The 27,108-nt window shown below is 45.3% G+C and overlaps 1 protein-coding gene across 3 annotated transcripts in view; it reads right to left on the bottom strand.

The window, feature by feature from the left end:
• The window catches only part of COLGALT2 (collagen beta(1-O)galactosyltransferase 2), a 60,724-nt gene extending 37,368 nt beyond the window's left edge, over positions 1–23,356 (bottom strand). For all 3 annotated transcript variants that reach the window (XM_037403553.1, XM_037403552.1, XM_037403551.1), the window contains exon 1: positions 22,953–23,356. In XM_037403553.1, coding sequence (XP_037259450.1) covers positions 22,953–23,218 — 266 coding nt within the window. In that variant the 5' untranslated portion in view covers positions 23,219–23,356. The remainder of the gene's footprint in view (positions 1–22,952) is intronic.
• Positions 23,357–27,108: the final 3,752 nt, after the last annotated feature.

The following is a 27,108-nucleotide window of genomic DNA, read 5'->3' on the forward strand; positions in this document are numbered from 1 at the left end:
GAGGCCATAGGAAATATAAAATAGGAACACAGTGATTTGCATCTCAAACTGGAACAAGACCGCTGAGGAACCCAAGGAGTGCTAGTTCTGTGAGACGAAACCCAAATCCAGCATTTGGGGAAGACTTGCTTCAAAGCAGGGAAGAACTGCAAGGAAGTCTAAGAAAAGGCGAAGTTCTTCCTACAAGCAAAGTAGAAAAGGATGCTTGGCTATCCAGAAAGATTTTGCCTCTGGAAAAAGAAAAGTAGCTACGTTTAGAAGAGCAGGAGATGCTCAAAGTTAAGTAGTCACTGAAAATCACTGGTTATTTCATATTCACACATCAGGCTCCCTGGAACTCCCAACCTCTATTGATATAGTGAAAAACCTAAAACTCTGCTGCAGACAGAAGCTGCACAGATAACAGAAACATTAACACCGAAAAAAGAGCAAAAGGTGGGAGCTCAGCACTCTGAGAAGGGACAGTTAGTACCGATACAGATGAGCCCAACAGGAATGTAAATAAGGAGCCTTCTGATGAGGATGTGCTAACTGCTAAAAGAAAACAAACTAGGGTAAAATAATTGTGGTAGTAGTAGATCAGCGACCTCCTACTCAGCTGGCCCCCACACCAAAGAGGGTGGATCCTCGCTCGGGGTTCACGCTGGTATAGATTAAAACCAGCCCAGTGGGCACATATTAGCTTGGCATGTTTAGAGTGGACAATAAGGAAGGGCTAATCGTTAGCTAGCAGATGTTATATGCTTGAACAAAAGTTAGATAATGGATGACGTATAAAGAACTCTAGTAGAGAACAGAAACTAAACAACAAAGACTGCTAACGTATGCAAAGATAAACAGGAACTTTAGGTAACTGCTCAAGAAGGTGAAAAGTACATCCTGAAGAGGCGCCAGAGGGAGGAGATTCTGAATTTTCAGAAACCTTATGTATACACATGACTTTGTATAATAAATACCCATCTGCTTGTTGAAACGGTGTGCAAGTTAGGAGTGATCCCCCTTGCACCCGGCGTCGCAATAAACATACCTGCTTTGTAACTCTCCTCAAGCTGTAGAGTTCCATTCTGCACATCACTATAACCAGCCTAATGCAAACGTCCCTGAATTACACAGATTTCTTTCACCTGCAGTGACCTTCAAAGTACAGCTCACCAGCCTTCTGATGTTTGAGGAAAGCCATTCATTCTCTTCAGTAATTTACAATTTTCATTTGTCTTTCCAAAAGTACAGGCTTTCCCTTCAAGAAGCTATGCAGGTGGAGCGTAAGTAATAAAGCCACGTCAGTAAGTCACAGGGCTGCATTTTCAAATCAGACTTTGTCCTATTGAAGGCACAAGCATAAACTCAGTGTAACCAAATAACTGGGACTCCCACTAGCACATGAAACAGGACCGGCCGGTTGGACAAAGACGAGCTGTGCCGTGTTAAGTGCTCTCAGCATCCTGCAGACTTCCTGCAAGTGACACGGGCTTCAAACTGATAGTCCATCGGGGCAAGGAACACACTCGAGCAAGAATAAATGAAAGAGCTATCGGGCAAACATGATGATGAGTGTCCCTGATGCCCCTGAACTCAAGAACACACCTCCCATCACTTGGTCAACGTCTAGCCTGGTTTAAATAAACCCAGGCTGCTCTACAGCAGTCACTACCTTTTGTTAGCAGCCTTTCAACAAGACCCCCGTGCAAACCAGGCAATAGAGCTGCCACCCCACATTTGAAGTCAGCTCTGCATTCAGGGTTGATTTCCATCCAGATCCTGTGCCTCTCCGGTGGACCAGGAATTCCTTCGCTGTTGCTGCGGGCTGAACAGGACTGTCAACAGGACAACAGCACTAAGCCCTCAAACCCAGTCTCCCACAAGTTACTACCTGCCTACATACTCAGGTGCTCAGAGACAGCACAAAGAAAACCTCAACAGTAAAACATTTCACGTATGTGCGGCAATTTCTGAAAAATGCAGCACAAATACTAGGAGCTATCTTCCAGTTCAGTAGGTTGGGAAGACTTTGGGGATTCAGGTACACATTCACTGAGCCACAGCTTGCAAAACACCACCTCTGTAGGCTTTTGGACAGTAGCTGTGTTACAGCACTCTGTACTAAACCTGCACAGCTTACTGGCAGACCTCGTGCTTTTCCACAGTCTGGTGCTCACGAAGGCTCCCTCTATCAACATCTGCACAGAGCTAGAAAAACTCCGTATGCCCCATGGGGATATATCCATTCCACCAGAAGCAACAATCTGTCTTTGCCCACAAAGGCTTGGAAAAGGGGAGTTACAGGAAGAAGTCTGGACTCAGCCATCATCCCAAGTTCAGGACTGCCAGAGGACTGCAGCTTCGCTGAAGAGTCTCCCGGGGCAATTCCAGGAATGACAAGAAGTATCCCATCAACTTCCAGAGGGCTGGGATTTTTTCTTAGCATTCCTGGGGGATGCAGGCCAACAAGCCCAGTGCAAAATGTTTTATTTCTGTTGCACCATCCTATGGAAGTGTCTAATCATGAAAGACACCAAGACAGAGTGAAGGACAATCAGTGTTTTGATGAAGAACTCTTAGCCTTTTGCACTACCTGCCCTCCAACAGAGGAGGGCCAGCCCCCAGCTCCTCCGTCTGGTCTGCTGGCAGTGTATACACTGATGTTCACTTACACCTCCCCTGTTCCAGCTCCGTGTGGCTCACTTGCAGCGTAGCTGTTGAGAGAAATTAACTTGGCCGAGCCTACACTACAAATAAATCCTCTGGCCAATTTGCACTCAGAAATATGACTCTGCACTTCTCCTTCATAAAAGGGCTTACTGTCTGGGCACGGAGAGGGCTGCGGCAGGAGCATGTACCAGATGAATAGATCATTAGAGACACACCGAGAAATCCCAGCACTGCTGTCAAAGCGCAGGGTATTGTCAAACGCCCAGCTCACTCTTTGCCATGCTCTCACACAGAGTTTTGTCAGGTTTGAAGGTTTTGACCCCGAGACAGAAGCTCCAGGCTTGCCTCATACAGGCAAAAGCAGTTGTGAGAATTTAAGTTTTTCCTCATTGCTTAATGCATGTGAATCTCTTTCCACCACTATGATCTGCAATGCTACCACCAGAAGTGGATGATACAGAATACAAAGACAAATCTAAACCCAGCCAGAAAAGGTAATTCCTTCCCTACTCCTGCAGCAGATCAGTCTCAGGTACGTGGGTCTGTTCTACCAGGTATCAGACTTACAGAAGCAGACAAAGTTAGCAAGGCTTTTTCAAAGGAATTTAACTTCAGGATGGCTTGGAAACAGCTGTTTTCAAACTGTGATCAGCAGGTATCTGTGGAGTATTTCTAGTTTGTTTGTGAAAGGTAACTTTAAAAAAAACCCGTATCATACACAAGTCAAAGTTTGCTACGCAGGCATCTGCATTCCCACTGGAAAAATGTGTTTTGGTTTATGCTCAGCTGACAGAATACCATTCCCCTTTCACTTGTGCTAGAAGGATCAGCACCACTGCCCTCATCAGAACCCATGCCAGCTAAAATTTTACCGCGGGACCCCCAGCACAATCTTAGCAGGCAGCACAATCAGCCACCTGTGCATCTGGAACCTCACATGATTTTTGACGCCAATAATGACTTGCGTTCATTTGTACAGTGCAAGAATACGAGAACAAGGCTGGCACAGGCACATAATAAACACTCCTGATTTCCTGGGAGGGCTGTGAATTACTGGGTGCCTACAGGCAAACTGGGAAAGTGTAAGGATGATAAAACCCCAGGTGCTAATAACATTTAGGACAGACACAAAGGAATAGAAACAGAAGCAAAGATCTTGACTGCTTCTTCTACAGCCTCTGAACAACCAAGTCAGCATCCTTTGGGATGGAAAGTGTTAACAGAATCTGCTTTTAAAATATAGCTAGGAAGAACAGCAAGTAAAAGTCAACCAGGGACCTGTAACAAACTCTGTGTGAGGAGAGTTGCCATGTTTTTCGTCTTGTACTTCACAAGGGATCCAGGCACTGGGCTAGATCACAAGCAACCCTGTAAGCAAGCCGCCTTCCTCCTGCTGCCAGAGCACCTCCTCCTCCACAGACCACAAAGCCTTAGAGCTGTCCTAAGGGGCAACCAACTCCAATGTTTCTGGAAGCACAACCTGTAAAAAAGGCCAGTGTCAAGTCTGCAAGCGAGGGAAATGTCTTCAGGCTATAAAAGCAAGGATAACATGTCAATTAAAGGCTTTGTCTAGAGCACAGCATGAAGCAAGGCAAGGAAGAGGATTGATCTCTTCATCACCAGGCTGTGCATAGCAGATCTTCACAATACATCCCAATACAATAATACAAGGAATTTGCATTATTTATTCCATTAACATTGCCATGTGCTGAGGCATGTTCTTAGCCACTCAGGTGCATGGCTCATGGGAAATGTCACAGCCCTCCAAAAAGTCACAGAGCTAACACCTCTCTCCACCAAAGGAAAAGAGTTTCTGCTTTTTAAAAAACTCCTGAATCTGATCCACAGCACCAAAAACAAGCGAAGAAACTTCAAAACACAATAGCAAAAATTAGCTGTGTACCAGATGCTCCTCGGAAGACTGAGGCATGAAATCCACCCAACACTATCTCCAGATTCCTCCAAAGATATCCAAGGTGTTTACAACAACTGTTTCTGATGGGAGCCACATGAAAGAAACTGAACACACAACTAAAAAATGATCATAAAACGTATATCCCAAGATGTTGCTGTTTACCATATGGTAAGGAAATGAAAGGACACGATGGGTGCAAGCCAGGACAATCTGTATTCAAGGCAAGGCATGTGCACTGGCTTTACAGTTGGCATTAACATTATGAAGAGCCATACAGAAAAGCTAATGTAGGAAAATTAAAAAAAAAACCAAAACCAAAACAGTCGACATGGTTCCAACTGGTTAGTTACTGTCTCCGAATGATAACATAGCAAAAGGCTACAGAGCTTTCATCTCTGCAGCAGACAAGAGGTTTACTCAATCAGGAAGGTAACCACCAGAGGAGAAAGTTTGGGAGTCAGGTTGTGATTTTAGCTGTTATTCAGTAGCCACATGCAGATAAGCCTACATCTTTGATTATACTGGACTCACCACCCAGGCTTTAGGGACTTACTCATGCCACCTTCATGGACTTAGAACTAACTCAGCCTGCATTTCCAAGCATTTCAGTGACGCCATGAAGCTCAGAGTCCTTGCCACATCACATCTTCACTGCACTGTTATGCTAAGTTTGACATCTGGGGGCCTGACTTTCCCTCTATGACCATCTTCTGAACAGTTAGCAGATTCTTCTCTTCACCATGTGCACTAAACCTGGTCTCCACCACCACCCAACCACACAGAGGTTATACAAGGGGCCAGCCAGAGCTATGACATCGATGCAGTTTGGTCCACTAACACTTTAGCCAAAGGCTAAAGCACCCTTGTTAGTCACAGGGTCAGGAAGAAAAGACTTTTGCCTTTTCAGGGATTCTCAGAGCTTCAGAGAGCGCCCTTGAAAAGGAACACGGCCAGAAACATGCAAGTCATTTAGCTTCCTGTGTTGTGGGATCAAGGAATCAGGAATAAAAAAAAACAAAACAAAGCGTTAATGCCAGAGGTACAACCAGTCCTGCCCTCCCAGAATAACCCCTTAACAGTTTAATAGCCCAACCAATGCATAACACCCGTGAACCTACAATCAGTTAATCATATGCAGCATCTAATGATGTCAGACTATACATTTCTCTTGATCAACTGCAATTTCTCAGCAAACAAACACAGCAGGTTTCATTATACTCTCCCTGGCACAGGTTTCACTTCGCAAATTGATGCCAAATTTTGCTTTCCCCAACATTAAACTAAAGATTACAGTCATCAGCAAGTTATTTTAGAGTTAGACTTCGCTAAAGCCAGCACGGAACTTGAGACTTCATAATTCTGGCCTAACCTTTCTCAAGTAGCCAGTTACACTGGAAAACGGAGGTTCTCTGAATTGCATGGAATGGTACAGTGCTTCAAAATAAACGGATTATGTCATATTCATTGGCAAATGGCTGAAAATGTTTTAAACATAATTAAGTAGGAGATTAAAAACAACCACTGCAGCCAAGCAGGAAAAAAAATAATTCAACCTTTATATATGAAGTAGAGTTTTCCTAGTTGTCATCTGTAGCTTTGTCTGTCACATTTCAGATGAAGAAACAGTTGAAAAGATGACACTATCTCCTATGCTGAGAGGGTTCTGAATATGGGGAAGGAAAGAAAGCAACAAATCCCCCCACCCCACCCGTTTGTTAGCACAAAACAGTCCATTTATCAATTAAAATTTTCTGACTTTCTACCAGAGGCAGATTTCACAGTGTTCTTGCTTTGAATGGCTAAGTGTACTCATCTTCATCGTACCTCTGGGAAATGGGCACCGGATCAGACAGGTTAGAGGGCATGCCCATGCCCAGAGACCCCTGAAATCCACGGCAAAGCTCTGAACCTCCCTGAGCACCGCACTGAGGCAGTACTACAGCTTCATTTTACAGGGAGGGAAACAAAAGCAGAGAGATTAATGGATTTACTCAAGTCACAAAAAAGGAGTGGGTGTCAGGGCTGGGAATGATACAACAAGCCTACGCTCCTTCCAAAATACACACTGAAATAAACTACAGATACTCAGTTTCTGTAGAGCAGTTTACTTAACACATTCACAAAGTATTTGTCAGACTAGTGATAAATCTGTGGCCATGGCAATCTCGAGAACAACTTTTCCATGTTGCTTTTAAGAAACTCTCACAAGCTCAAAGGCAACATTTTTCTTCTTCACCAAGTATTTTGTCTTCATCACTGAAAAAAAAGACCTGGGTTTTTGGAGATGTGGTTCTAGATATATTTTTTAAAGCACTGAAGCACCCTTACTGGGGGGGACAGAGGATGACAAACCAACCAACCCCACCAGAACCAAAACATCTCCAGGATGAGAAATACTTTGCAGATACTTTTAAGAAACAAGTGGATGAACTCTACCGAGGAGGCGAGGCCCACACCCCAGCCTCCACAGTGCTAAACATGACTTACTACTGTTGTAGTGTCTCAAAAGTAGACCCAAATCTGCCGAGTTCCTTGCTCAGCAGACTGCTTCCTTTGCTGACCTGGTGATCTCTCCCCAGTTCCAGCCTCGCAGGCAGAAGGGGGACAGATATCAGAGGGCTGCGATTCTGAGTTGGTTTGCTAACTGCCTTCCATCTTTTTGCACTTTGAAGGGTGTGCTTCTAAGCAAGCTGTGAAATGACAGCTAAATCTCTGTTTTTCCTGCCTAACTCAGCACTCAGGTGGCAAAACCCCCCCATGTTTTCCTGTCATCTCACACAGGCAACAGCACAGAATAACATGGTGCTCTGAACAAACAGTACACCACCACATCACTTAAAAGGGCTATGTGCAAGCAAGGCATTTCTCTTTTAAATTCCAAATACTTCGGGTGAGCTAAGATTTCTGAGTCTGAATCTCCGTCATTTGTGATCTCACGTTTCACTCTCATATACAGGAATCCATATGGCTTCTCCTGTGGAGGGAGGCACAGGCACACATGTGCGGGACACATGGCTACCGTTTGGTGAACACACGTGACATACTACAGATGCCAGAGTCAGAACACATTTTCTCTTGGAAACGAATGACTCTGGACTCAGACTGATGGAAAACTGGTGGTATGCTGATGGCTGAATTAACTCTAAAGAGAAGAGAAAGAAAAACAGTGAGTTCTCCTTATTTCACTGATCTTGTAAGCTAATAGGTCTACAGCCTTCTGTAAGTAACACTGTGCATGTCTCGTCCCCAGCTGAGGAAAAGGGATCATGCAAACCAAGTGACATTTAAGCAAAATATAGGATTGCTTCCATTACAGTATACAACGTTGCAATTCTCACTTCTGGCGGTCTGTCCTCTTTGCATGGGTTTCCGGAAGCATCACTGGAGAGGTGCAAAATTCAGGGAGAGCAGAGCACTGAAGGCTGCATCAGCAAGTGTGGGAAATAAATGTGGAGAAGAATGCAAATGCACAATTTATTTTAACTAAGTGACCACAAACACATGGTTTGAGGATAGCTAATTTTTTCCCCTTCATTGCCTGGAGAGAGGAAACAGGCACTTACTTAATCTCAGTAGCCACTTCCTAGTAAATTGACTGGGTAATTGGAAGCCCCATAAAATACACGTATGCCTTGTTTCTTCAGAGCGTGGTTCCTGACTAAACCATTTCCAATGGCAAAGATTCACAGCTTAGATGTTATCCATTGCACAGGGATGAAGTGCACAAAATGCAGTGCTTTCTAACCTCAGTGGAGAGACTCCCCCACACATCTGCAGGCATTAGAGTTGCCTGTCCCAGCAGGAACACACTCTGACCCAAACAACCCTTGCACGCATGACAGCACTTGTCCGGCAGCATTCCCATGCCTGGACATTTGAGCTCCCCGGGACTCTGAGGCAATTTCAAAGACTGGAAAACTGGATTTTTGAATACCTGATAAATCCATCAAGGCATTGCTGTGGTAGGGATGAAAGAGCAGAGAAGAAAGTGACAGGTTTCAATGAACCCACAGTCCCTCAGCTGAGTGTGCAGCAAACCAATCCGAGGCTCTCCCTCTGCCAGTAACAACCATAATCCCAGTACTACATCAGGGAATAGCAGATACCATCCAACAACTGTTTTCTCGTTTACAAAACGTGTATCCACTTCATCTATTGTGACACAGGCTGTCTTCCAGAGACTAGGCTCTACATAGAGATGTGACGTATAAGGAGACAAACTGAAACCGAACTGCTATTTTAACTTATTCGCTGAAGCTATTAAGTTTCTTCGAAGTTATGTTCAAAGGTGTCCAACAGATCATTTATTCTGACCTATGACACACCACAGGTAAAGCATCACTTCATGTCCCCAAAACTAATGCAAAGATTTTAGCATCACCCGCTTGCCACAAAAAAAAAAACCCCACAAACCACCAAGTCCTTTCTTTTTTTTCTGGTTTTCATCTGAAACGGTCTAAGGCCCTTTTTCAGAAGTCTTTCAAATAGAAAGAAATCAAGAGTTTCATCTGAAATCCATACAACAGTAGCAACGGCTGTGCAAGATCATCTGCAAGGCAAGAGCTGGTATGTCATAGAAGCAGCTGGCCACTAGAGGGATTTCTAAATAAATTAAATAAAGGTAATCGGTCAATTTCCTCATGGAAAAACTGAAAGCCTAGTTCTGTCTCATTTGAGAAATCATTCCCTTAAACATCTGCCAGCTTCTCAGCCACTGCCTGGGAGAACCGGCAGAGCAGATAGCAGGGTTCTGGAGCCCGCACGGCTGCTGCTGTTTTCAGTTAGCCTGTTTCTTGGGCTCCAGACCTACCCACCTGAGACGGGCGGCAGACACCCCGCAAACCATTCCAGCATAAACTATTTGGGCCCTGTAGGGTAGGACTTTTGTTTTAAAGTGTTTCATTAACCTCTTCAGATCACGTAACCTGATACAAGATCTAACAAGCTGAAATCTCAGTTTCTTTGGCTCCCTATTTGGCTTCTCCCAAGAATATTCTTAAACTTCCATGCCAGAGTTGGCACAGCTTTATAGCTCCATCTGTGTTGTCGGTTCAAGAGACCTGGAAGAAACATGCCTTTGTCGGTTCACTAGATTTGGAAGAAATACATCCTCCAGAGCAGAAAAGGCTGGAGTTTTGGTCCAGCTGTGTGCCCAAACTGTTATAACCAGATGTTTTTCTTTATTTGTGGCCGGTCCCAAAAGCTTATGTGTAGTAACCAACTTGGCCACGCATCCTGCAGCAGCAACAGGAGCTGGTCAGATCTGTCAGGCAGGCAATTACTGCTGTTAAATGTAATACGCAATTATTTTTCCTTAGTGATCTCACTCTATTAGAAAGATAAAAATAATTGAGAGAGACTTGAACCCCATTTCGCCTCAGCAAATCTCCTCTGTGGTACACCGAATTTGTGCTTGCTATCATTTGTGATTTAGATCCACCTGCTCTGCAGTGGTTGGGCAGTCTGCATTCAAATAAGGATGCAGCCTGTAATCCAAGTGCAGCTACAAACTATGCACCTTGCACCAGACGATACAGCAAACCTGAAGGTGATCGATGCTCTCCACAGGTAGCAGGATCAACCCAACACCATCACTCTGTTTTTTGCAATTTGTTGAGTGTAGGAAAGAAATTACTGTTTCCCTTAGCCCCGGCCTAGCTCTGAACACACAGTCCTCCCCCCTTAGACTTACATGACATACATAAAGACAGGCTCATCCAAAAAGACAGATGCAGTGTTTATAGTCAAAGCTGCTGGAAACAACTGCTCCCCACTGATAGCAGCTTGAGTCTTGTTCTGCAAAACAGAGCTTCCTTCAAGGCTCAGGTATTAGGCAAAAAATCCTGGCAACACCCCTAGTTTGTATGAAGTCAGAGCAGAGTTCTGCCAGCAGACAGCTATGAGCTCACTAGTCTGAAATAACAACTCATTGACGAGGCTTCTGGTGGAAGCAACAACTAACTTGTTTGTGTGAGAAATAAAGCAAGGGGGGAAGTGAGTCTGTGATGAGAGTGATAAAATGTGTATCACCAGCCCACTCCATGACTTAGCAATGATAATTTGCATTTAAATGCTGCTTTAAATAAAAAAAATTAAAATCATAAATTAAGAGAAACTATTTAGCAACAGTGACATTTTCATATTCCAGTCACACACACTGAATTTATTTCAGATTACTGTTTTGAAAAATGAGTGTAACCAAAGTCTCTGACAGCCAGAGACGGAGGAAAAAAATATTTGAAGAGGTGAAAGACCCAAAAGTAATTATTATTCTCTGCTAACCTATTTAGAAGAGTCTGGGTAGGCTCCTCCAGAACCCTGAAGCCAGTCACCTCAGGGACAACTAAATGGAAACTCCATCCAGAACTTCCTACTGAAGAAGCACATATGATTTGGAGCAAACACCAGCAGCTTCCAGAAACTGATTTATGTGAGTCAAGTAAAACTAATGGTGTAAGACTGGGAAAAATGAGCATAGTGCTGGTCTCCTACTCTGTTGTTCCTCACTTGCTTATAAGAACTGGTTATGTTGGAGCCTCTTCCCCATGGTTACTAGGACTGCCCGCTTCATTTCAGGCCCAAGGAAATTTCGAGCCTTTTACTTTGTGAAGGGAACCTCAGGCCATACCAACCCCTGGCCGCCTCCTCATTTTGCCAGCTCTACAGAACGCTCTGGGGTCTAGAACCTTTGCACTCTCCATCCTCACCCCTAAGACAGATACAATCAGGGTACCCACCAACAACACAAAAAAGCATGCAGCACTTGGCTCCTGTCGGCAACAGGACCCTTGCTAAACCTCCAGGACCTGAATAATCTGCTCGTACCTCAGCCTGCAGCAGCTTGAAACTCCCCAAACCTAACCCAGACCTAAGCTGTTCCATACAGCAAAAGAGAACAGAAGGAATTCACTTCTACCAACATCCCACCTCCACCTGCAGGCACTGAAAAAGACAGAACCAAGCCAAATTATAGAAGCTATAGAGTTGCACGCATGAACTCGAGTGAAAGTATTATCAGAAAACCCATACATACACTAACAGAGAATAAAATGCCATGCACCCAAGCCAGTACTAACCTTCTTCCCAACTCTGCCAGACACGCAGAATCCAGCAACACATTCAGATTTCCAATTCAGGTCACATTAAGGACCAATGTATGGGCCTTTTGTTATGAGCAACAACCTCCCTCATCTGTCCGGAAACCATTTAAAACTGGCACCTCAAGCTTTCTTCTCTCAAATGCCACGGCAACCTCAGTTCTGATCCCTTCTGATCCCTATGGTTGATATAGACGTGGATCCCTTCTGATCCCTGTGATTGATATAGACTGGTGGATCCCTTCTGGATCCCTGTGGTTGATCCAGTGTGACTGTTGTGACAAGCATGGCCCTTCAAGTCACCTTTCCCCCAGACTGTAACCTGAATGAGGGGATGAACCCAACACTAAACCACAATGTACAATGCTGACTCTTTCCCAATCCTGCAGGCCCCACAGAACCTGAAAGCAAAGTGGCTTACTTAAAACCCAGACTTTAGCCTCTGCCCGTAACTGCAACCTTGATTCTAGTCAAGAGGGGAGGTCTGGGGGGGGTGGGGGTGGGGGGGCATGTGGGGAAATAGAGATAAATAAAAATACCTCTCCTCCCATCGAAAGGACTGAGGAAAATATCACTTGGCCCCCTGAGTGCAGTACTTCTGTTACATTCAGGACTCAGGATCACCTCAGCAGCACCACTGGTGACCACAAGGATGAGCAGCACAGCCGGAAAGCTGGACAAGCTTCAACAAACTCCTTGCAACAGCCCGGGACATCAGGTCAGGTTGGCAGGTAGGCGCCCCTGCCCTCCACAGGACATGGCTTCTGGTAACCATCGCCCTCCTTTTCCTTCATGCAGACACTTGATTGAGCTTCAGCAGCCTCTGATGAGATATCCTCCTCACCTGCTCTCCCAAGTGCTATACCTGTTCTGCAATTGCAAAACCACAGACAAGGTGCCTTTGTAGCATTGCCAGAGTGCCAAGTTTCCAGCCTCTCCCTTACTGTGAGTCTTCACCCACTGGTCCTTCGAGGGAATCTTTCGCTGCTGCTCCTCCTTCCTTGTAACATGGGTTTCAGGATCTTTGTTCTGGCGAGTCTCTGTGAAGCCCGTTTTCCTCCCATTCATCCTCCCCAACGACACACAGCTGGCTTGCCTCCTCCTCCACTCCTGCACCGGGCCACCCAGCACCTGAAGAGCAGCACACATCCCCCATGCCAGGCCAACACCAACATAATGCCGTACCAATAATACAGCAACACAAAACAAAACCTTGGCACTTCAATCCTGCTTTCCCCAGGCCTTACCAGTAATTCTAGCCAATTCTAGACAAAAATTCGTAAGAAATAAAATGTAGACCATCAGTTTCTGAAGACACCAGAACTTCTTTAATCCCTCAGTTTGCAGAAATGAGGAATAGCCTGACTTTGGCTGTTTTCCAAAACAAAAACATAAGCCTTTGCACTAGTCATACAGTTCCTACACTGACTGTTCAGCTTTCAGTATGTCTTTTTTGTTAGGATTCTTGCTATTCTGGTGTAGTGACTTTTGCATGTAACTGCTGTGCTTTTCACTTAGTTTTAACTATTTTTGTCACGGTCTTTATGGGTTATGGTATCAATTACAAATTCTGGTTAGACTACAGGAACAGACACTTCATTTAAGAAGAATTTTCAAGAGCAAAAACACATCCTCAATAAACCTCAAGGGGAGTTAATAGCATTCAGATACACCCCAGCACTGAAACTCCACTGAGCAGCAAATCTGCAGCTAAACCTCAGGATCCTGGGATTTCACACCTAAGACAGTACTGAAAATAGGCACCCTGGGACATATAAAATCAGTACACCAGTCTACCCTCCATCACTCCTCTCCATCAGCTGTGTCACTGTTGCAGCGTTTGTTTATCTTCTCACACAGAGCTGCAGCTGGGAGACATAACTACCCAAAAAAAGTCACCTCCCTACTGGCAGGCAGCAAGGTGAAGGGACCAAGGACAACACTCCAGCACACACCAAGAAAAGCAGGTAACCAGCTGCAACAGGTCGAGACAGTGCAGCCAAGGTCAATGCTATGCACCCACATGCCTTTCTGCAGCAAACATTAAACCACACCGGCTCCTCTACAAGGAGTTTTTACTCTCACCAAAACACCTTGGTTGTTGGGTTTTTTGGGGGTTGATTTGGGGTTTTTTTTTGATGCAAAGATGACATAACTTTCCTGCATCCTCACATAAAATGTTAAGTACTGATGACTGAAGAAGAGTCTTGCTGCAAAGCCTTACAGGTCATGTTCCTCCTTGCCTCCTAGACATAGGAGGCTATAGGAACTGAAAAGGTTTCTCATAGCTTTTCGTGGCTGTCTAATGCTCATGCTTCCTAGTTAAACCCCTTCTAGCACTTGCCACAAGATGGGTTTTGACCATCTAGTGACACAGTGCACAAGTAGTCCAACTACAGGAATTTGCTTAAGTTCACTTGCCTGAAGCCAGGCGGGGAGTAATTCACAGATTCAAACCAATGAACAGAATGGGGCTGGGGGGAAATCAAAGCATTTGCATTTGTCAGAGTTTAACATTTAACTTCGAAGTCACAATTAGCTGTTCAAAGTATGAATGCTAGAAAACAGCCTTTTTTCCTAGATACCTTGTAAGGACAAGAACGATTGAAAATACTAATAACTCAGCCTTAAATTCCTATTCTACCCTCAAAGTTACAATGCACCATCCATTTTAAGAGCAGCTGTAGAACACGTAGCAAAACCAAGATTTTAATTTGCTAACTGAAGAGATAACCACCTGCTATCAGCTTCAGGATATAAACTAACACTTCACAGCTAACGCAACCTAGTTTTTGCCACTGGGCAAAATTCAAACCAGACTGCAGCCACCCATAGCCTTTCCTCTGCAGAGGGATCAAAGCGAAACGAAGCAAACAATGCTTTTAGAATCAAGGGAAGCCCATACCCTGTCGGGGGGGTGGGGGGGTGAGATATCATATTTTTTCTTCTTAAAAGGATAAAAATCTTTTAAAAAAAAATGAACAACAACAACAACAACAAAAAAAAAATCAATCTCTGCTGGAGCCGAAGCATTCCAAAACTGAAGTAAAAGAGCTTATATGAGCCCTGCCACAGCACTGTAGTTTACATGGACTCCCACTATCTTTTGCTTCAGCATGACTTTAGATCCTCAGGAGCCAGGGGGGACAGCCTCAAACTAAACACATTTTCTGGTCCAAATGAAGACCTGCTTATCTTTAAAAGAGGTGCATTATTTGCTACCACTGCATACAGACAGAATGAAAGGAAAACAGTTAGAAAGCAGTTCACTTCCATGCACTACTACCACACGGGCATCAGGGTTATCACTGAAGCTGACATCTCCAGCAGTGCCAGTGTTTCAAGAAACCCTGGAATAGGAGCAAGGACAGACTTTGGTGAAAATGTATTCCCATCCCAAAACAACACTATAAACTTTCATGCTGTAATCCAACAGTAGTTATACATTGGGGGGTGGGAAACATACTATGTAAATAATTGGTCAGAATGAAAGCAGAAGACAGAGCAGCTTTCACACCTGAATAAGGAGGTCTCATTTCCCAGCATGTCTAACAGCTGTCTCGAACAAGCAATCATCTCTCCCAAAGAAACATAAGAAATATTGCATGAACACAATTCCAGTCCTCTGCATTGAAACTCCTTATTCAGTCTCTAGTACAAAATTAAGCCATTTATTTAGGAGTGCCACGTCTGTCAAGAAGAGGATCAACATGCTACATCAAAAAACATTACCAAAACCAAAGCAGTTCTCGGAAAACTTTGGTGACTAAACTCCATTTGAAAGCATATACCAGTTCCATAGTCACCTGGAAAAGGTTCAAAATCACCACATATTTATTAGGTTCTCCATTAACTTTCCAGGATGAAAAGTGAACTCATTCTACAGTAATGAAAAGTACTCTGGTCCAAGGACACCAGATATAGATATACAAATAGATGTGCATGTCCACACACACACATATATAACTGAAATAAATCATTTCTGTGTTTAAAACCAGGATACAGGTATTGAATGAAGCAAATTGTGCAGTTCCATTAAAAAAAAAACCAAACCAACAAAAAAGTGGGGTTTTTTTCCATACAGATGAGCCTATTAGAAGTGCCACATGCCTGTCTGAAGGATTTATTGGCCAAAAATCCATCCTGGAGAGAATACTAACACATTTTTTTATTCCTATCTTTCTTCAGGCTGAAATTTTGATGCATGTGGGCCCCATTTAGCTGTAATCCATCCTTGGCAATGAGCATCATCAATGTACACTATGGTTCACTAAACCAAAGGAAATGAGAGGCACATAAATATATTGAACTAATATTAAGTCTGAGACATCATCCCACAGGAAGGAAATTCCAGGTTCTGACAGACAGCACCCTGCATCACCTCGGTCCTCTCTCTCACCCTGCAGCCCATATGGTCTTTCAGGGAGTCCTCCAGAACCAAAGAATAACAGAAAGCACTGGCAATGGGCAGCTCCCAGTGTTCTGCATCCCATGTGTATCATGGATCTATTTTTAGAGAAACCTGACCCAGTACGTGAAGACTTTCCGTTCCAGGGGACTCAGATAAATAATTGCAGGTGTTGTGACACTTTACATAAAAGATCAAAAATGTCCTTCAATCTATGCGTACATCCCAGCAGGCATCAGGGCTAGCTGCCCTGCTATTCCCTCTCTGGTTCCCCAAGCAAAAACTCCTTTTCCTTTCCGAAGCAGGCCCACGCCATACCTCCCAGGAACCAACCATTCTCCAGCTATGCCCAGACACCTGGGACCTCTTCTTCAGGAGTCTGACTAGCAGTGATCAGGCAGCTTTCTGAAAAGAAGATATGCTCAATTTAGCAGAAAGAAAATGCAAAAGAGAAAGGAAAAAAAGGTATTGGTACAACAGTCTTCATCCCAAAGGCCTGCCACTCTGCTAGACTCACCCTCAACAGAGTGATTTTCAAGACACTCTCTGACAGTGACTGCCTCACCAGAACAGGCTGCCCAGAGATCATGGAGTCTCTGTCCCTGGAGATATTAACACCTTGAACTGCAGTGGTACTAGGCAGCCTTCACCCGAGCCTGCTTTGAGTAGGGGTTGGGACTAGACAATCTTCAGAGGTGCTTTCTGACCGTAACCGCTCTAGGATATCCATGCATTAGTCCCAGAACGTTCCCGTTGGAGAAGCCCTGTGAAAGGAAAGAGGCTTTTCCCCTGTAATAAAAGGATACCAGCAGAAATTGGGTAGGCTTCCCCTGGGTCAGACCTAACTGATCCAGATTCACCAGAAGTTAAGAAGCTGACATAGCTTGTATACCAGGAACGTACAACTGAAATTGCCCCTTAAAAAAATGGCAATTTAACTCCAGCACTTTACAGCCAACACTGGTTGCAGCTGGTCCTCTGACACACTCCCACAGCTGCCTCCCACTTCTCCCACACTTGAACAGGCTTCAGAAGACATGACAGTACACAACCTTGACCGTCTGCAGCCTTGGCTGGATAAAGAATCCCAACCCCAGGCAACAGACAAGTCAGGGATGAAGTGGGATCCTGCCCTGGCCAGGAATGAACTAGATGACCCCTTGAGGTCTTTTCATTCCTACTTCGTACATATTTACAAAAATCTTGAAAACTAGTTCTCCTTCACCTTTGAAAGCATCCAAAGGCTTATAATAAACAACAGCCTCTGATATCCAACTCTGTCCCGCTGTTTCTTTGTGACAACATATTATTTTATTGGCATCTAGCCTCTAAACAACACTTGCAGTACAAGGCATCAGGTAGACAATTACACAAGTGACAGACAAACAGGTAACGAAGCAGACCTGTCTTAAAATGTGGTTGCCAAAAGACAGCAGCCAAAATAGATGGCTGCCTTTTCGAAGATACATAGCATGCAGGATTCGGACCAAAAAAACAAACAAAAAAAATCACACAATGTATTATATTCACCAGTCTCACAGAGTTTCTACTTATTTCAAGACTTAATATATTATAAAGTGTGGAACAAATGGTGTTTTATAGCATCAAAAGGCATCAGAATCTGGCAATTTGTGGGAACCATAGGAAAAATAAAGAAACTACTGCTACCCAACAAATTTCCATCATGCAGCTGATGCTTCTTTTAACAGTTCTCTGCAGAACTGCAAAGTATTTAGCTGAAGAGCAGTTTAAGTCTTGCCATGCAGACCTCAGTGAGGCGCAGCACTAATTTTCGGCTTCCCTTCAAATGTTTCTACTGAACAATTTCCTGATGTCATTTACTTAAGGTTGCCAAGATTTAGATGTGGGAGACAGGCCCAAAGGACAAAAAACCCCCAAAACCACAACCAAAACTTATTGTGGATATTGGGATGGGATCATTTCTTTAGCCTTCCCTGGTTCTCCATTTCTCACATAAATTTACTGCATTTCAGTGTAAAAGTGATCTCAATAAGAAAGAAGAATCAAGACTTCAGTTATGAATTCTATCTCTGGTCTCAATAAACTCAAGAATCTTGTGTAGATAAGTAACCTTTCTTCCCCAATTTCCCTAGCAAGAAAATGGAAGCATTTTACTCCCTTTACTTCTTTTCATGGAGTCATCTAAATGCAAGTTTGTTGGAAGAAAGACTACGCAACGTCTTGCACAACAGGAACATCATCTTAATCATAGTTCCAAGGTTGTGCAAGACCCATCTCACTCTTAGTCCCACTTAGTCTATGATTATGTTATTAAAGCTGTATTATAAATAAAGTATCCACTTTTTGTTATTTGTTATCCCAAACAAATATGAATGGGAAACTAAATCCCACAAGTTTCAATGACAAGCCAAGTGAAAAAATTTAATTTCTAAAACCTAAGTTTTAATAGTCACATGGAAGTCTAAGCACAGGTGATCAAATTTTAAATAGATGAAAAACACCAATGGACAGAAGCAACAGAGACAGAGCCAGCAGACTGGAACTTCAGCATTCCTAAGTGATTAATCCTGACCATGAAGATTTAAGTGACCCTACTGCACAGATGGAAACAAGGACAGAAAACACAGTGCATTTGAAAGCCAACACTTCCCAGTGAGTAATAACACCCATTAAAGTTTCAAATTATCCCTGCATCTTACCAGATATTGTCCTCTATGTAGAATTTTTCACATTTGAAGAGCAGACTGTTGAAGAAAACGCTCAGATAGAGTATCATCAGCTAGTTCTAGACTAATAATATATAATCATCAAAGTTAACTATTATACTGATCTCATCAGCTTCTATTTTCAGCTACAACTAGTTCTTTCAAGCTGAAACCATTCAGTCACTGGAGCCAGCGTTACAGTATATCCACTGATCCCTCATCTGGGATTTATTCCAGCTTTCCACCAATCTCGCCTATCTTTCACATTATCATTTCTGAAATTAAGCATACTCTGATCAGCAAAGCAGGCACACATTTTCAAGCACAAAAGAACCTAATTATTGCTTCCAAGCTCCAACTCATTTAATGCAAGCAATTAATCCCCAGGTTAGTAAGAGATGAGAGAGCAGATGGCACACAACTATGAACTAGCAGGTCTTTAAAGATGAAATTACAACTTTCTTGCTATACTGTCAGTTAATCCAAGGCTAAGGGAAGTGTGAGCCAGTGTGATAAACTGCTGAATACACATGCATTTACTTTGCCCACTACAGCCAAGAAGAACCCACCTGACAAATGCTCTTTACCTATAATCGAATGGATCTCAAATACACCATCAGCATTGCTACTGTTCAAAATAAAACCAAACCTTAGCCCTCAACCACCCAAAAGAGTTGGAGCATGCTGACTACGTAACTTCAGGGTCAGTTTTGTCCAAGACAGAGAAGAACATTTTTCCCTCCCTTCGCAGTTCTCCAGCACCAATGCAAACAATGCAGCAAGCCTGCCTAACGTGCCCAAGTTCCCCGACTCAGCTAGGCTGTTTGCAGCACAGTCACTGACACAGCCCTGAGAAAAGCTTAGCCCATCCCCGTTAAACATGCCAAGTGCAGCCACACAAGGAGTGTTTAGAAGAACACTCCCTAGCTAACAAATAGCTTGACTTTGGTCCAACAGCCATGTTTTCTTGAGGCTCTCAACTGTTGCTGGGCACTAGCCTGTTTCTCACAGCGTTACTTATTTTTGAGCCAAATACTGGCTAGACTTTCCACAAGCACCAGAGGCGAGGGCTGTGACCCCTTTCTCCTTCACCAGACGGGACAACTGTCACCTCCAGCACTATTCTTCCACAGCTACACAAACACCAAGCTGAAGAGCAGAGAGGGAGGCTGGGTTCTGCTGCTGAAGCAGGGAGTCTTTGCTGTTGCCACCTCGGTGGCCAGCACCACAGGTTCACAGACAGACTGCCTATGGCCAAGTCTATCCCACCAAGCGGAGCAGGGCTGGGACAAAGACCCAAGTACTGTTCCACAGGAATTTCCACCGTTAAGTCATTAGTACAATCCTGGGATGATCTGGCCTATGCCCACCAGTGCTCTCCGGGAAAAGGATGGCTGGGGTTAATACAGGCCAGGGACCATTCCCAGGAGGGGGTCTGGATGCAGCTCCCTAATTCTTGGAAGGGGAAGGAAGAAAGGAAGGAAGCATTGAACTGAAAGGACATGGGTCACAATGTGCCAGTTGGCTTTGGACCAAACAGCCTGCTTGATTCATTAGTAGCCAGCAATTTCTTCCGCAGCAACTAAAGAAGTCAGAATTAGACAAGAAGGAAGTATGAGACTGTCCCACATATATCTTTTGCTCAGGATCTGGCTAACAAAGATTGAGATTAATTGATATAGGCTATGAAAAGAAAGTGTCTGCTTCAAACTCATACATTGACTCTTAACCCCCCTTTACTGCCACTCATAAAGCTTCCACCCTACAAACTTGAGGAATCTGCCATTGAATTTAAGCCCTCAAGCAATACAGAGAGCATATGGGAGTTAAAGAGATGATACATGTTCTTAATTTTTATTCTCAAGACCTACATTTGGGCATTTTAAAACGCTGACTTACTCCAGAAAACTTTGAAGTAGAATATAAGCAGCAATGAAGGAATGCAACTCTTTGACAACCACCACTTCACCGCCCTTCACACCAAGCTATCCCAGTAATGCAACAGCACAGGGATACAGGCAAATCCCGGGATTTATCTGTTGAAAAGGCTCATGTCAGGCACAAAGTCTGAAATGTGAGACGCTTCCAGAAATGGACTGTATTGTTTCATTTGTTCTCAAGAGACTGGATAGATACCATATGTGAGCTTCCTCTCAGTGGGTATGTTGTGCCCTGAACATCCCTGGCTCCACAAAAGCTCAAGTTTTATTGGGGAGCTGAAGAGAACAGGGCTAACCCTCTCCAAAGAATCGCTGCCACCCTACAGGTGCTGTTCTCTGTGGCAACTCAGTGCATCTACAGAACTTCCTTTTCAGGGGCCGTGATTTTTTGGTCATTCTCATTTTATAAAGCTTTAAACAGCAGATTTTCCAGTTTAACCACCACCTGCACCTATGTGCAATCCTCTTAAAAATGGAGTGATATTCTTATCAGAATCTTAGAATATTTGAAGTTATCTTACACTGTTATTTCATTAATAGCCCTCACAAATACTTTCACACAATACCGGAGAGATCTTAAGTAGAGTAAGAATAATGCAAGCAATGTACTAAAAAAGTTGTAGAGCTAACCAGTGCTCTGCGGGATTTAAAAATAAAAAACAACCACACACAACAAACTTATTCTGCACTTGCAGAGCAACAGGCATCCAGGATTCACCTTACTTTGGGGATCGGGTCTGCACTTACAACTCCCACTTACGTTTTATAAAAACCAAGCTTAGCTGAATCACAGTCTGTACGTAGGGTTTGGTATCTACTCCTACATCTGCTAAAATGAAATCCAAACCAGCCAAATTCCCACTGACACAAATGAGAGCACAATCATGGACCTACACACAGATGAGCCTGGCATTCATTCACCCACCGCCACACACCAGCCTGTAATTCCATGGCCACGTTTGTGTGGCACACCACATTCAGGCTGATACCACAATCTGCTTTGTACACCCTCAATAAAAAAAAAAACAAAACCAAAAAAATCAACACACACACCCAACCACCAACAAAACACAAAAGTGCCATGCACTGATTATACCAGCCACGGATTTTCTGCAAAGATCTGTAGAATACTTGAAGACAGTAACAGGCACGTTCCTGAAGCATGCACTGAGACATCTAATGCTGTCTGCCTAATGACACTCCAGCATCAGCGATGTGGCTGGGAGGAGTGGTTTTCCCCACATCCCTTTATACAGAGTAAAACTTGTATTGACTTTTGAAGTTAACAGGAGTCTCCCCACTGACTTCACTGAACTTTGGATCAGACCCTGTAGCACCATTTCTTATTTTACAGGATTACCACACTCAAAAAAAAAAAAAAAAAAAAAAAAAAAATCTCTTTTGGGTCCTCCCAAGCAATTCCTGTTTCTCCCAACAATTGTGTCAGGTTGAAAGAAAAAGACTTTTTTTTTTTCTTTTTACCCTTATAAATAAAGGCAGATTAACCAGTTCCCAAATTGGTCCAATTCCTCCATCCCGACACACACTTGATTGCCACAGCTGCCCCCATGCTGTGATTTCTGAATACATCTTTGAATCTATCTTTCGGACTACAGCCTTGCAACAATGCTCCTTTTCAATGCCCACCAGCACCTCCTCAGCAGGCCGGCTCTCCGGCCCTGGCAAGCCCCGACCAGCTGCCCACAAAGCCCGGTATTTACCGGGCAAGCAGCGGCACCCCGCTCCGGACCCGGCGCTCCGTACCGAGCTGTAGGTCCGGACAAACGCTCGGGCAGGCGGGCAGTGTCCCCAGGCTGCGGGCCAGCCCAGCTCCCAGCCGTAGCCCCACGCCGCCCGCACACCGCCGCGGCCGGGAGAACCCCGCGCCCCTCGCCCCGGGGGGCGAGCTCTGCCCCAGCCGCACACGCCGGCTCTCCGGCCCCGACGGCAGGAGCTGCCCCTGCGCGTCGCCGCCGCCTTCCCCCCGCGCCTCGCCCCGGCTACCTGCGCTGCGCGGAGGCAGGGCGGCCCTGCGCCCCCGCCGGAGAGCCAGGGGGCGGCCGGGGCAGCGCAGGCAGCCCCTTCCCCCTTCCCGGGCACGGCCACGCCGCCGGCTGCCCCCGCAACTCCCCGCCATGCACAAGCCGGGTGGAAGCCGAGGGGCTGGGGGGGCCGGGGCTCTGCTCGCAGCCGGGGGGCGGCGGGGCCAGGCCGGGGTCCCCGCTGCCTCACATCGTCCCCCGCCCCTCCCCTTACCAGAGGGCGATCCTGCTCTTGGGGTAGCGCAGCCTCTCCACGCAGCCGAGGAAGTGGGGCAGCGTGTGCGCGGCGTTGCGGGCGATGATGGCCAGCAGCACAGTGGGCTTCAGCAGAGCCGACTCGGGCAGGGGCTGGGGCTCGGGGCTCGGAGGCGGCGGCGGCGGCTCCGGGGGCAGGCTGGCCCCGCAGCCGCCCAGCAGCAGCAGCAGGAGGAGGAGGAGATGAGGGGGCCGGGGGGCGCGGGGCCCGGCGCACGCAGCCATGATGGACGCGGGGCGGCCGCGGGGAGCCGCGCCGGCAGTGCGGGGCGGCCGCTGCAGCGCGCCCGGCGCCGCGGGGAGGAGGAGGAGCAGCGCCTCCGCCTGCCCGCCCGGCCCAGCGCCCCCAAACCCGGCCTTTGTGGGCAGCACGGCTCGCCGCACCTCCTCCGGCACGGCACGGCACGGCACGGCACGGCCCGCCCCCCGCAGGCTGCCGGGCGAGGACGCGACCCCGACCCCGCGGGGCGCCGGGGCGGCCCAGGCGCGACCCTCTCGTCCCCCGGCCCGCTCTGGTTTGCGCAGCCCGCACGCACCTGCCTCACTTTGGTCCCGGTCAAAGTTACAAACCCGTCAGCCCAGGTTTGGGTTTAAAAGCGCCCTGTGCGGCTGCCGCGGCCGCCTGCCCTCCGAGGGCTGGTGTAACGCTAACGCCCCTGCGCTTGCTGCTTGCGGTAAGATCTCACCCTATTCCCCACCCCGTCAGGGAACGAAGGTTACTTTGCGCTTTTATATCAAGAAGTATTTTGCAAACATCTCTGGGATGCCAGCGCAAAGCCGCCTGAGATGCTGTATCCATCCCACGCTGCAGGACAGATGCACAGTGCGGTGGTCCCAGCTGGAACGTGGCTGGAAGATGAAGACATTCCCTTTATTTCATTGACTTGCCTGCCACGGAACCACTCCTATGAATGGACTGATGACAATTTAACAAGATAAATAAAACACGTTACAGCAATGAAAATTATTGGGTCATGATCTTAAAAGGGGCATAGTAATCATTGCTCTTAGAAGTTAATAGGATTTGGGTATGTTTCAAGATGAAATCTCCAATTATGGGCCCCATCATGGCATATCTGTTTTTTACTGTAGGTTTTTACCTCCAATGTGAACAAACCCACTTCAAGCAGGCAGCACTGGTGTCTGTACGCTTGCAAGCCTCATACAGGAGGAAACATTTAGCAACCAGACAATTGTTTATTAACTATCCATGACCTCATTGTGAATTGTGTGCAGGTAGTGTCTCTATATATAGTTCGTGTCTGTGGTGTTCTTTGTTTACAGAATGTATTTATCATCCAAACCAAGCTGCATTGTCTCAGTTTCCTGATCAGATGACTCCCAAAAAAATTAACACAAAAAGAACCACCCTAGGAAAAACAGTAAACTTCAATAAAGAATCTCCAGAGGTCAAATCATCTGCACCAAAATTTTAGAAGCTTCTGCAATTTGTAACCATCTTTCTGAACAATTAATGAAAATATATTCCTTCTGTTTGCCCTTCACGACACCTTTATAATTGTCCTTCTAGAATGATACATTAATGAGGCTTTTCTTTCATGGTTAGTTTGCCACATGTTGCTTTTATGCTTGGATTCATCAACCAAATAGAAGGAGCAGCTTTGTGGTCTGTACGACGCGATTAGGGTTTTGCCGGAGCCAGCTGAATCCTCATGCACATAATGCCGCTGCCGCCCACGGGAGCACTCGCATTTGGAGCATGGGGACTAATGCTACTTGCATTATGCTTGACATGGAGGGCTAGCAGCTGGCTTTGTCCATCCACTGGGTGTTCAAGCTGGGCCACAATCCTGGTTTTAGGAGGCTATGTGGCAACTTCAGGAAAAACACGCACCTCCCGTAACTCCTCTTTGCCGTGCCTCTACAGCTGCACATGCAACAACACAGGCTGTGTACCAAGTGCTCCCTTCTCATGTGAGGGGATGCAGGGCCACACCTCCCCCGCAGCCCAGAGCCAGCATGGCCAGGCCAGGGCCAGGGCCGAGTGGAGATTATTCGCCCCACAAAGGAAGACCTAGGAGGCAGAGACTGGAAAGCAATGGCTTTGTCCTGCGTGCAAAGCAAAGTTTAAAGGTGCGATCCAGTTACGCATTATTGCAGTCAGCATGTTTGCAGAAGGCTGAGTGCGAGCCTGTACAGCTCTTAAAGTCTTCAGTGAAATCTAAAGTACCTTCAGCTCTTTACAGACTACTCCCTTCTTTTTGTTTTGTGAACAGCATCAGGACCATAACAATTTGCTGGGGGCAAAATGCAATGCCTCCAGCAGCATCCTACAAACGGTAATTTTCTCTTCAAAATTATATTCCACTCACTCATACAACTCACTTTGCTGGCTGCCTCATGTTGGTACACAAAACAAAAAATCCAGCCTTACCCTGGAAAGCAAACAGTAGATGCCTGACACTTGAGATGTTTCTCCATGGAAAGGAGAAAGGAGTCAACTCAGCTTAATTTCTTACTCACATCCACATAGCATGGGTGAAAGTTTGGAAAGTTCAGGTAAGCAGTTACCCTTACAAGTCATGTCATTCTTACATCTATAAATGCTTATATCTTTATGTGCATATACCAAGAAACCTGCATATATTTTGAGTTCTTTTTTAGTGGCTAGAATTATATCCTGTGGGTTTTTAGGCCAAGACCTAATCCTGCTGTGACCAGACAATTAACCACCCTGTGTTGAAATATTCTAGCTTTGAGGAAGAAACAGCTTTTTGCAGATATAAGTCCCACAGAAATAATTTTAGGCCATTTGTTTCAGCCTCCCCTAAATATCCACACCAAACAAGAACAGTCCAGCTGTGAGAACTATCTCTGGCAGTGGCATACTCCCTTGTTTTTGTGGGTAACAAGTTCTCTCAGAGGCAGCTTTCTTCTAATTTAGACTTGTTTCCCATGCAGCAGAAAACAGAGGATCCACTCTTCTGATAAAGCATATAATGTATACGGATCTACAAGCATCTATAGACAAGTCTATGTCCTTTCATTTGCTTCTTCACCTCCAAGGATACAAATCCACCCGATTCTTTTCCCAGTAGCCAAGTGGGCTACTGCTGCCAACTCTTCCATGAAAGTCTCAGAGATTGGATTCTTTTTTTTTTTTTTTTTTTTAATTTACTTATTTTGTGCCCAGGGAATTGAAGTGCTGGCTAAAACAATGCTTTTTAAACAGGCCAGCCTCCTCAAAATTGCTTGAAGATTGGCCCCAGTATGGCTTCCTGTGGCTACAAACCACGTGCCAGTTTAGGTACTCAATACACATAGATTAATTTTCATTGATGCTTTCTTATATAATTATCATTAAGCCAATAAACAAGATGGGTTAAAGACAACACTGTTCATTTTTCACTAGGCCCAGCATCAATCTGATCATCTCAAGGTCATGCTTGGGGTTTCCTTTAACCAGTGTAGCTGTTTGGCAGCTTCCAAGGTCAGCCACATTTTAATTCGTGTAGCCTGATCAAGAACAAGCACAGCATACAAGTGAGGGCTATGCAGCCTCTCATCTGACCCAACAATATGCTCTGTGTATCTGTTAAGAAAACCACACAGCTTTTTTTGTGCATGGGCACCAGCGCAAAGCTATCCAAAATGCTGCAAGAGACAGGCCTGACTTCATTTAAACCAGTGTTTGAAATCTATCAGAAGAGGTGCCAAGACAGATGGAGCTGCTAAGCCAGACCTGGGACACTTTACATAAGGCAAACTGTATTTGCACTGGAAGTCAGAAATATTTTTAAGTAAAGCAGTCCAAGATGCTTTTAATAACAATACCTTGAATTTTAATCCCTTAACCAGCCTATGAAAGCTTTGAACACCATACATTAATAACATTCTTTGCTTTTGTTTCTGTTTTACTCTTCTCCCTTCATACTTTCTCTCCAGGCATTTCTCTCCCTTTGCAAGGGGACTTTCACTCAGGTTTTGTTATGTTCACCTGCAGTTTATACTCCCCACAACCATTTTCCCCTCTTTCCCTTGAGACTAAAATCTTCCACCTTTTACACAGACACCCTCCAGCGACATGGACATCACCGCTTCACCCTCGCTGCCCACCTCACACTATCCACCCCTGTTCCCCAGGCTTTCTCCCA

Source organism: Falco rusticolus, chromosome 11 (genome assembly GCF_015220075.1).
Source record: "Falco rusticolus isolate bFalRus1 chromosome 11, bFalRus1.pri, whole genome shotgun sequence".
Lineage (NCBI taxonomy): Eukaryota > Metazoa > Chordata > Aves > Falconiformes > Falconidae > Falco > Falco rusticolus.